Below are 12131 nucleotides of genomic sequence, written 5' to 3' on the forward strand. Positions count from 1 at the left end.
TAGCTCTTTTTCTACGAAACGACCCCTGATCCTGGATCTCCCTCAAGTGAGCAGTGGGGAGGATCCAGGTGAAAAGCCCCTGTATTTGTATAAAGGCAGCTAGTCATTGGTTCTGCCTTCACAGTGGCCTTGCCTACTTTTCCGTAGCACGTAGTGGGTGCCAGGGGGAAGTGCCTGTGAGTGTCATGGTGTCCCCACAGGTGGCACACTGGGGGACCCTGAGACAGAGATTCAGAGGACCGGGAAGGGGGTTAGTTCTGGCCATCCATTTAAAAATAGGATGCTGCTGTGGGTTTGAATAGTAACTCCACCATTCATAACAAAGTTTCAGTCCAGTGGCATCTTTAAGACCAATGATGTTTTCTTCTGTATATCAGCTTTCATGTGCGTGCACGTGGAATCTTATACCCAGAATAAGCCTTTGCTGGTCTTAAAAGGTGCAACTGGACACAAATTTGTTCTGCTGCTTCAGACCAACAAGACCACCCACCTGGGTCCTGCATTCATATAGCGCCTTCAGTGCTGAAAATGCTTTGTATGAATTATCATCTTTCTGTTCCTTACGACAGTCAGTACGTTGCAGGTGAGGGGCTGAGACTGGACAGGAATGGCTCCCCTAAGACCACTTAGTGAATTCTTACACTACATTAACTCCCCATGCATTTAACACAGGACTTAATTTCTAGCCTTTCTTAGATCTGTTTTGCACTACAGTAAGGAAATAACAGTTTGATGTTTGTAAGACTGATTTTTTTTTTAAAAAGCTATTCTTTATTTTTAAAAATGACGCTTTGCACTCCTGTGACCCAGGCCAAATGGAGTCCCGGCAGGTTTGAAGTCATAGTCTGTGTTTGTGGATGCTGGCAATAGGATTCAGGGCTATTTTAGCCCATGCCAGAGGAATGTGTTCACTTGAGATGTGGCAGGGGCACGAGGGGATGTGCAAATTACTTCCCTGCAAAGATGAGGCGAGCAGGCATACCCCCAGTTTCCCCTTGTCTGGACAGAACGAGCATCTCTATGCAGAGGGTACTACCACACCTCTCTGTTCAAAAGGTCCTGCAGGGGGGCAAGTGGGGAGAGAACCTGAGTCATTTTTCTGCATGCTTCATATCTGAAGGCTCCTAAGGTTTGGCCCAGTATCCGGTGGAAGGGTGCGGGCAGGTGGTACCTTCTGCCGCCTCCTCATGGCCGCTGCTGTGAGTAACAGCTGTGTTCCCTTATTTTCGTGGCATCTCAGGAAGCGGAGGTACCATTCCCGCCGACTCCACCGTGACGTGATTAAGAAAAGGACTCTCATTGGGGACGATGTTGGCCTGACATCGCCGTACAAACATCACCACTCAGGTAACCGGCAGTTGCTCTTGTCACCAGAGAAGGGTGCTTGGCTTCCCACGCTGTTGGCATGCAGGTCTTGCAAAAGTGGTGAAGTGGGAAGTTTTCTTTCTCTTTTATTGACTCATCTCGGGAGCTAGCGTTCTCTCTCTGGAGGTTGCACATTGCTTCTTAGTTCTGCAGGCGTGAGAGGGGATTGGTGATAATGGCAATGCAGCCTGTGCGTGCTGGAAACGATTCTTGTATGGTGGGAGAACCTTGTGAGACTGCCGTCTTGGGGAAGGGAGTAGCTTCGCTGGGCTGCCGGACTCAAGCCATTGGGGGGGCTGGAGCTTGCGAACAGCACTGCAGTGGTTGCTGCTCCTTTTGTGCAGCATGCCGTACAGTAGTGTAGGAGACAAAGGCGCTGATGGGAGCGACAGCAGCTTGAAGATGTCAGTTTTCACCGGCTGAGTCTCAAACCTGCAAGAATCTTGGAGGAACTAGAAGATAGGAAATTTCCGAGGGTAGCTGTGTTAGTCTACACTAGAACAGCTAGATTTGAGTCCAGTAGCACCTTTGGGACCAGCAAGATGTGGGGGTGTAAACTTTTTTTGGGTACAAACTTTCAGATTCCCATATACGCTCTATGGACCAACCTCTCCTGGTTGTCCCCGGCCCAAAGGACGTCCAAAGGACAACCAGGGCCAGGGCCTTTTCTACATGCTCTCAGTCAAGATTACGGCCCTGTGGAATCTTCTTCAATTCCGCAGGGCCTGTAAGATGGAGCTGTTCCACCAGGTGTTTGGTTGACGCAGCGGGCGTCTCTATATGGCCTCCCTATTAACCCAAATAATATGCTAGGGAACTCCCACAGCCAGCTGATTGGTTAGAAGTGTGACTGTGTTTTAATGTTTTATTGTTCAGATTGTTTAATTTTTATTATATTTATTGTTTTATGATGTTACCCACCCTGAGCCCGCTTGTGGAAGAGGCGGGCTATAAATACAAATAATAAATACATAATAATAATAAATAAAGCTCCCTTCATCAGAGACAAGAATATCACTTTGTATGTGTGCAAGTCTTTCGTGAGGCTGATGGATTTCTGCTCCATGTGGTGCCTTCCATGAAGCCGTGTTGGTATGAAGTAGAACCGCTTGATTTGAGTCTTGCAGCACCTTCAAGACCAACAACATTTGGAGGGGGGGTGTTAAGCTTTTGAGAGCCAAAGCTCGCTTCTTCAGATTGAAGGAAGACAGAAAAATACAAATGCGTTCTGGATCCACAAGCAAGATACTAGACAGTTTTCTTTTTCTATGTAGGTAATTTAATTGTAAATATTAACGTAACCTGTGATTTCATCCGTGTATTCGTGTGTTTAGAGTCAAGATTTCTAAAACACATGGTATTATGCATTCTGTCATTTTACTTGGTGGTTGTTAATAATTGCAACCAGTAATTTAGTTCTTAAGAGCTGGAATTTTTAATACAAAATGCGCGATCCTATTTTTCCTTTGCTGCAATCAGTTCGGCTTAGCTTACTGAAGTGACTTTTGCCACCCGCATTTTTCTGTGGTCCTGGTGTGGCCCCAGTTTAATCGAGTTAAAGCAAGTAGGCCATTCCTATCTGCGTAAGCTAGATGATCTTTAAGAATGTTTAACATCTACGCCCACATTATATATGAGGCCTGATGCCAATCTACATCTAATGTTGGTCAGATTTTCTATGCTGACAATTAAGAACAGTTAACTTGCCATCAGAACTGTCCTGCAGGGACAGGGACAGGTAACATTTTAGGAATTGTTTTTAGATTTTATCTTAGCTTATCTTTTAAAGTTTTTATTTGTGGATTTGTAAGCTGCCCTGAGCCTGCTTTGGCGGGGAGGGCAGGATATAAATTGAATGAAATAAATAATATTTTCACTCGCTGCTACAATCTTTGGGAAGCCATGATTATGCTATTGATGTTCATGGTGCTTTGCAGAGTAACAGACAAAAAAGTGATGCCTGTCTCAAAGAAGGGAGTTTCAGGAGAGATAGATCTAAACCAGCTATACACGTGTTTTGGCTTCATTTTTTTCTGCCGTAGCCAGAGTTGTCCCTGGCTTGCTTTGTAATCACTGTTTGGCAATTCCTGTCTTGCCACACAGCACTTGGCTTTGATTATTAACCATGTCAAGTTTGTCATTATGGGTGTGCACAGACACATGCGTGCACACAAATCTTGGTTTATACCCTGTCAAAATGGTCTTTCTGCCCTGCAGGTTTAGTAAACGTCCCTGAGGAACCCATTGAGGAGGAGGAGGAGGAAGAAGAGGACGACAATGATGACCAGGATATGGACGAAGATGACAGAGTGGTTGTCGAATACAGAGATGAACTGCAGGCTTTCAAGCAGTCCCGAGAGCGGAGTGCTGCTCGGCGGTCCAGCGCCAGTGAATCTGACTCGGATGAAATGGACTATGACCTCGAGTTGAAGATGATCTCTACTCCCTCACCCAAGAAGACCATGAAAATGACCATGTACGCAGATGCAGTGGAGTCTCAGTTGAAAAGCATTAGGTAAGTCTGGTGCCCTCCCGTCTGTCTTGCCTGGCATGCACCTCCCATGTTTGGGTCCAGCGCTCTTCTCTGCAGCAGCTGTTAGGCAGGCAGTCCAAATGTCTACCTTGTGCCTTTTGGGTCAAGGAGGCAGGAGTGTCAGTGCTGTCTTTCCCCCCACTTTTCTTGTCTGACAATCAGTGCTGATCACTGAGAGTCCGTGCTGATGTGGAAACTTCATATTGGGGGAGAGACTCTAAAGGCCTTCTTAATGGTGGTGTGGGAAAGCAGAGAGCTACCCGTTTAAGGCAGAGGGAGTCTTTGTTTTGGTATATGGCCTAACCTGCTGCCAGTCTGTCTGTTGATGGTTGACGTTTTTGATCATTCTGCATGTACCTCTTATGTCATAAACACATCATTTGCAGAGTGCAAATTTAATAAAGATCAATGGGATGGATCTTGTCTAGCATTTGTGGACTAGTGCTCACAGCAGCAAATTTCTGCATCTACCCCACTGCATGGCGGCCTGCTGTGTCCCTGTAAATCATGGAATTTAGGAACAGGGCAGGAGGAGCAGTCAGTGAAAACGTTCCCCTTTTTCTTCAGCTGCTTAAGATTCACCCCAATGCTATCCTGTGGTTTTCCTGTCTTTCTTCTTGTGCTTGCAATATTCTCACCCCTCCCCCCCAAGCTGATGAACATCCTAATTGGGATTTTTTTTTTTTTTAATATAGGAACTCTATGAGAGCAGATAACGTAGCATCCAGCAATGTAAAAAACCGGATCGGAAGCAAAGGACCTTCAGAGAAAGTTGCTGACGTTAGATTATTATTAGAGGAGAAACGGCACGGAAGTACCGGGAAGCAGCAGTCGCCCACCTCGGTGAAATCAGGTAGCGTGGCAAACTGGACTTTGGGTTTCCTTTGCGGGTGTAGAATCTGTAAGAATTCATGTGCGATTGATGTAAAGTGCTTTGAATGACACAAAGTGCTACATGAATAAATGTTCAGACTCTGAAGCAGGAGTGCATGTCTTCTCTATTGCCTGGGTGCCACAACAGTAGTATTGGTTTGGATGATCTTGTGCTGCTTTCCAGAGATCCAGTGAAGCTGCAGAGAGTTGTGTGGGTTCTGTTTTACTGATTAGTCATTTTGGTCTGTGTTTTTGGGAGGAAGGGAAGGCTTCTGAAGCTGTTGTTATCTCAAGAGTCCTGCTGTTATGTTGAAGGGCTTATAGTCATGCCCAGAACATATGTCAGAAGAGGAGACTAACATGAATAAATCCCAGGTTAGCTTCTGTGCAGTCATTGTCGTTAGACCACCGCCCCACCTCACCGCAGCAACATTTTTCTACTCACTTGTCTGACTGTTTGGTGAAAGGCTATGGATGCACATTACTGGCTCTATGCAAATGTTAGTTGTTTAGCTAAGAGTGCTTGAAATGGGGTAGGCATTGGGCAGTGGGGTGAAGACTGGGTATGAAGAAGAATTAAATTCAGTGTGTTGCTGTTTCCAGATGTTCGGCAGAGGCTCGGCAAGAGACCCCATTCTCCAGAAACCAAACAGCCCAGCAGCATCTCCGTTTCTCATCGCGAGCCCGTATCTGATGTGCACAGCCGGTTAGGCATACCCAAGCAAGACGTGAAAGGCTTGTACTCTGATACCAGGGAGAAAAAATCAGGTCAGTCCCAGCGGCCGAAAAGTGGCGCATCATTTTTGGGCTGTGCTTCCACTGCTTCTGGATGTGCTTATTATTGTCCAACCCTGCTAGTAAATGCCCAGAAAATCAGGTAGATCACAAAAGCATCCATTGATAGCGAAATAACACGTATTCATGAGCTGCAGAGCTGAGATTTGTGGCACAGTGACAAGGTGGTTGGCAGCAGTCAGTTGGGAAATCTGGGCCCAAACAAGTCTGGTGGCATTGCTTACTAGGTAAGTCCAACAACCTGGACTTTTTCACCCTATCTGTTCAGCTAAAGTGCTAATCAGAGGTATAAAATCACAGTCTGGAAAGTGTTACTTGTCTGCTGTCAGAAGGAAGTTTTGAAAAGCAGTCCCTAATTCATGTAAGAGTTCACTGATTCATGTAGGAGTTCAAGCATGCGTGAATAGGGATTATCACAAAGAAGGTACATTAGGCTGAAAGAGAATTGCTGGCTCAAGACCCCTCAGTGAGCTTCATGAGCAGGATTCCAACCCAAGTCTCCATGTCCAGCATCCTGACCACTACATTATTCTTATGCCTAAGCAACTGTGCCCCAGAGCGAGGCTGCTACCTACGAGTTACACATATATGCAAGCATTTAAAGCAGCAGTCACACTGCAGAATGAGCTCAGGGTCTTTTCCACTTCTGACTTGTTCCTGTTCTCTGCAGTAGCATTAGTAGTGCGTGGAGTTGCCAAAATTTATTTACTGGAAAATATTTTTTGTCCCCCATTTTGCAGCTAAAAGCTCCCAAAGTAGCTTCCAACACCGTAAAACAATAAAAAGAAGCAGCCGCACCCAAGCAACACAGCCTGATGATAGAAATCACAGCATAAAACAAGTGTCCCACCAAACTGAAACCATGGAATATGGCTTTAACAAAGAGGCAGCAATAAATACCTAAGGTATAATGAAACCACTTTACAGTCAGAACAAGGCAGGAGCAGATAATTAAAAAACCACATAAGCAGACTATTAAAACCAGCTATAAATAATCCTACAAAACACCTGAGTGGTTAAAAATATCTTCTTCTGGTGCCTAAAACTTGGAAAGTTTGCTAGGCAGATGGCTGAGGACTGAGTTCCATAAGTGAGAGACCACAGCAGAGAAGGCCCCGTCTCCGGTAGCCACCCACGTCAACTCAGAAGGCTTACAGAACAGGGCAAAATAGGGTAGCTGCCAGGCAGGATCACTTGGGAACAGGTTGTCTCTTCAAATTCCCCCCTTTTAACCTGTCCAGGGCTTTAAAGAACCAACACTTTTGAATTATGCTGCTGAGAGACGTTCCTAGTAGTTGACTCCAATCAGCACCCCTCCCTGCTTCTTTCTGAACCAACTGAAGCTCCTGAAGTCTTCAAAGTCAGCCCCATGTAGAACACGTTACAGTAACCTGACGTGGATGTGGTCATCATAGCATGGGTGACTGTGGCCAGGTCTTGCTTTTCTAGGAAGTGGGTGCAGCTGGTGAACCTACTGAACTTGGTTGAAGGTGCTATGCAAGGCAGATGAGATCTGAGCATTCATCTGTAGACACAGAGCTAATAGTGCCCCTCAACTGAAAGCATGATCTTTCATAGGGGGGAGGGTGATCTCAGCTAGGATGGGCAGCATCCATGCTATTTGATTAGTAGCATTATCGAGTGATCCAACACCTTAGTTTTGTCCAGACTGGGTTTCAGTAGAGATGTAAAATTTCCAAAAATTTTGAAGCTCGGAAAAAACAGAAATTTTCGGAAAAATTGAAAAAAATGCTACATTGGCATTTCTTTTGTTTTTTCTAGATTGAAAGTCATTCTGTTACTTTAGGAACATAAAATATGACTATGGACATTTTTACTTGGCATGAAATTATCACAACTAGCCTATTAAAAATATAGTGTATCCAAACAATTATTACAAATAGAATACCCACCCGCATGCAAAAACAAAACTGAAACCTTTTTCTTTTCTTGTGACAATAGCACCTCCTAAAGGAAGAAATGCATCTTGTTCTTGCATTGGAGAGTTGAGTTTGTAACCTAGGACTTGCTTGTCCGCCGTGCACAGAAATTAGATCAATCTGACACCATACATATTTTTTAGAAATGATTTGGAAAATATTTGAACACCTTGTCTTAAAATATTTTATTCATCATGTTAAAATAAAACATTCCATAATCAATTTTTTTTCTTTTTTCAATTTTTCCAATTTTTTGGAAAAAAACAAAAAGGCTTCAGGAAAAAAACGGAAAAAACCCGTTTCCCCCCCGAATTTTTCCGGTTTTTTTCCGGGCCTTCACATCTCTAGGTTTCAGTTTATTAATTTGTATGGATGTTCATTGTCAGATATACGCTGGAAATCACTCTGCGGCTGAAAGAGGAGCATAAATTCCAGAGACTGTGTTGAATAAAAATGTGGCTCTTCCAAGATACCCACTGTGGGTGTTGAGGTCTACCTGTTTCTCATGTGTAAATGTTAAGAGACAGCCTAGTGCATGCCTGGTTAAGGAAAGAAAACCAAATACTATCGTTTTCCTGGGAGGAGTAAATGAGGCAACGCTGCAAAGTGCCTCAAAGGGGGCATGTTTGTCATCTAAATGCATAGACGCAAGACAAAATTGCTGTAAAGCAGGAGGGTTTTTTTTTGAAGCAGAGTCATCCTTGAACTTTTTCTTCAACCCTGAGAGTTCAGAAGATGTCAAGGGCTAGTAAAATTCCAATTTAGGAAACATGTGCCACCTGTGGCTCAATGCTTTTTCCAGAGCATTCCTTGTCTACGATTCCAGAGCATTCCTTGCCCATAATTTCCATTCAAACTTCTCTCCTTTTGTTACCCTATCAGCAAACTTATGGACTCGCTTAGGATCAGCATCCAAGACGCAGGAGAAGGCTCCTGATAAAGCGGAAAAGTCATCCGTGTCTCCTGAGGAGGAGGACTCTGAACTCCAGCGGGCTTGGGGGGCCCTGATCAAAGAGAAGGAACAGTCCCGCCAGAAAAAAAGCCGCCTAGATAACCTGCCCTCGCTCCAAATCGAAATCAGCCGGGAGAGCAGCTCTGGCTCTGACACAGAATTATGACAAGCCCTTGGCAGTCTCTGGAGCCTGGTGACTCTGCCGGTAGCCAGAAAGTGGAAAGTCTGGGCCTAGGAGCCGTGCTGTGTGGAGTGTCTGATCCTGTTCATCTACAGTGCGGTGGAGGAGACATTGGCGGGGAGAGGGAGTGGTATGTTTCCTTGGAAACCATTAAGAGCTGTCTTTTGGGGGGTGGTATAGAAGACTTCTGTGTTCTTTATATTTTCACAGGTTAAGAGGAAGAAAAAGTTTTCAGTGTCGTGTGTCCCCCCCCCCCCCCCGCGCGGACATGGTACTCTTCTTGCTAACCGCCTTTGCCTTCCTGGTCCTTCTCTGGATGGCCAACCATGAGTCATCTCTGTGGGCTGACTCCAGCTCCTCCTCCAGAGTTGGCCCAAGTGTAAAATGACTGGTGGTCTTCTCTGCCATCCCATGCAAGCAATTCTGGATTATAACCCCACCAGAACTCGCTTCCTACATTTTCAGAACTTTATCTGAAATGAAGTTTGAGCAGCTGGAAACCATTGGAAAAGGGTACATAGAGGCCTCTAAGGTGCTTTTTGTTTGTTGTTGAAAGTAACTTTAAAAATTATTTACAGTCTGTATAATGTTTGAAAAAACTGAAGCAATGGAAATGTTAATTCTTTTATATATTTTGCTTCTTTTTTTTTGCGCTGTTGGCTACAGTGAATGTTTTAATAAGTAGATTTCATCCCTGCAGTTCAAATATGTAACAGGAACAGTTTCTGGGAGATCTTCTTCACTCTTACAGGAAGAGCAGCTGTCTCCTGTCCTGATTTCTTGTTGTCCTGACATGTGGATGTGCGTGACTGGTTTTCTTCCCCACCATCCAACCCTTTGTTTTTTGGCAGTCAAGTTATACTGTTCTGTGGATTCCCACCCCCTGGACTGGTGCAGGAAACATATGCTATGTTTGGACAGAATTTATAGAGCAACCCAAGTTCTTGCCCTGGAAGAATTCTGCCATGAGCATCTCCACTGGCAACACGTCAAGGCATCTTTTTAGTCTTCCTTCTTTTCTCTTTAGCAATCTGGGGAAGGGGTGTTTTCTCCCTCTCCCCATTTTTTGTATACAACAAATGTTGGAGGCTTTGGAAAAGTCAGAACCTATCAGCTGTGAGCTTCTTTGAGAAGACCAGTACAGGGAATAACAAGACAACTAGGAGGGGTGAAAACAAATTGGTCTTAACGGCTTCCTTGTTTAATATTGACCCTTATTTGTTAAGTATGTTTTCTGAAGATCATCAGTGAAAGAAAGTAAACACAATGTTTGATCACTGTAGTAGACTGTGTTGATGTATTTTCTTTATCTAAAGCCTGGAATATATTGCTATATTATATACAATTAATACTTTATATAAGGTTCCTGTTGCAATTAAAGTTCCTGTTTTAAAAATGGCAACCCCTAAGTTTTGTACTGGCCCACAGCACTTATATGGTGGGTTCTAGTTCCACTGCAGCCCTCACAAATTCAAAAAACAATAATTTGTTTTTTCCCCCTCGTTCTGAAACTTGTGCTTGTTTTCTGCTCTAATGTCTCCCTGCAAAGTATGTAGGAGGTTTCAATAGGGAGATCCCAAGGGGTAGAGTGGTGGCCTACAAAACTGCTATTCTGAGCACATGCAGGATGCTCACTAAAGTGACAGTGTGAAGACCCCGGACCACAACACAACAGGATCAGCAGGCAGGCTTCCAGGCCTTAAGTTGAGCCCTGGCTCACATAAGATTGCCGGCTAGTGTGGAGGGGCTACATGGAAAGAAATGGGTGGTGGAATCTAATCTTTGTGAAGCAGCTAATTGTACAGAACTGTGTATAAGATTTACTAGTAGTAGTAGTAGCAGCTGCTACCCTTAAGCCTCTGCCTTGTTGTAAATGGCCACAAGTGTTACCCCACAAGGGTAACATTAAAAAAGCAAAATGACACCCCCCCTTTCATGTGTATGTTGCACAACAGATACTTTTTCACAGGTAGGCTTTTACGAGGAGTTAATACTTCTATTAGTATTAGTATTAATAGAGTAATAAAACGAGGAGCTGCGGTGGCTCAAGTGGTTAAGACGCTGAACTGCAGGCTGTGGAAGGTCAGTAGTTCAGCAGTTCGAGACCCGAGTTGCTGCACGGAGTAAGCTAGTTCCAGCTCCTGCCAACCTAGCAGTTCGAAAGCAAGAAATTGCAAGTAGATAAATAGGTACCGCTTCGGTGGGAAGGTAACAGCGTTCCGTGCGCCTTGGTGTTTAGTCACGCCGGCCACATGACCACAGAAACTTCTTCGGACAGCGCTGGCTCTTCGGCTTTGAAACGGAGATGAGCACCGCAACCCTAGAGTCAGACTCGACTGTGCTTTCGAGCGAGGGAACCTTTACTTTAATACTTCTATTGCAAACTCAGCTGGTAAATACATTTTTTTAAAATCTAAAGGCAGGTACAGTCTGGATGTTGCTATAAAGGAGAACTACAAAATGATTTGCAGGATCCATTCATATAGGAGGAATGCTACTGGGAAATCCGTGTGGCTATGTGACTGTTGGCCCACAGATGTGTTCCGGGTCGGGTACCTGGTTTGTCACCCTGGCTGGCTGAAAGGGAATGGGGAGGAGGCTCTAGCTCAGTTATGGTGCCACTGTGGGGCATGAGGGGGGCAGTCTTGGATCCAGTCCAAGTAGCCAATTCTGTGGAAGGGACAGGAAAATGGATACAGAAACATGAATGTAGGAATCAAAATGGGGCATAGCAACGAGCACTGCATAGGCTGGGGACAGCCCAGCCTTGGAGATGCTCATCTTTTCCAGCCTAGCAGCTGCTACCACAGTTGGGCTTAGATTTGGAATGGTCCACTAATTGCCAAGGAATGGACCCGGGCATAAAGACATGGTGCAGTTCTCAGTGACTGTTGCAGCAATAATAAGAATCGTGGGGCAGTTAAAAGACTTATAGTAGCCTAAGCTTTTGTGGGACTAAAGCGTAATTCAGAGGCAGTGAGTGGGCCCCTCTTAACTATGTGTAGTGAAGAGTCCAGAATAACAGGCGCTGTTAGAAATGCCGATCTTCAGGTGGGACCTGGGGATCCCCTGGAATTACAGCTCATCTCCAGACTACAGAGATTCGTTCCCATGGAGAAAATGGATGCTTTGGAGGATGGACTGTATGGCATTGTACCGCCCTGAGGTCCCTGACCCTACCGGGGCTTCATCTCCGAATCTCCAGGAGTTTCCCAACCTGGATTTGGCAACCCTTGCACTGACTGTGCACGTGCTCAGATGTGTAGGGTCACCATCGCCTCTTAGAAGGTTGAACAGGGAGCTCCGATGACAGCCTCGGCGACCTGCTTCTTATTATTATTAAAATTAAACTGGTTTGGAGAAGCGAGGCGCCAGAGAGCGAGTGGCCTTCGAACCTCCGGCTCACGCGGGGTTTACGCCGGCCCCGAGGAAGTTTGTCCTACCTGCGCTTCCGTTCCCACCCTCTGCTCTGCGCGCGCGCGTTCTCTTCCC

General features: G+C 45.2%; 1 protein-coding gene across 1 annotated transcript in view; it reads left to right on the forward strand.

The window, feature by feature from the left end:
- The window catches only part of NCBP3 (nuclear cap binding subunit 3), a 24104-nt gene extending 15216 nt beyond the window's left edge, over positions 1 to 8888 (forward strand). The window contains exons 9-13 of the mRNA XM_015409119.1: positions 1241 to 1347; positions 3583 to 3880; positions 4594 to 4751; positions 5375 to 5539; positions 8389 to 8888. Coding sequence (XP_015264605.1) covers positions 1241 to 1347; positions 3583 to 3880; positions 4594 to 4751; positions 5375 to 5539; positions 8389 to 8624 — 964 coding nt within the window. The 3' untranslated portion in view covers positions 8625 to 8888. The remainder of the gene's footprint in view (positions 1 to 1240; positions 1348 to 3582; positions 3881 to 4593; positions 4752 to 5374; positions 5540 to 8388) is intronic.
- The last annotated feature ends 3243 nt before the right edge of the window (positions 8889 to 12131 follow it).

The sequence above is a fragment of the Gekko japonicus genome, unplaced genomic scaffold, assembly GCF_001447785.1.
Source record: "Gekko japonicus isolate JY-2015 unplaced genomic scaffold, Gekko_japonicus_V1.1 scaffold98, whole genome shotgun sequence".
Taxonomy (NCBI): Eukaryota; Metazoa; Chordata; class Lepidosauria; order Squamata; family Gekkonidae; genus Gekko; species Gekko japonicus.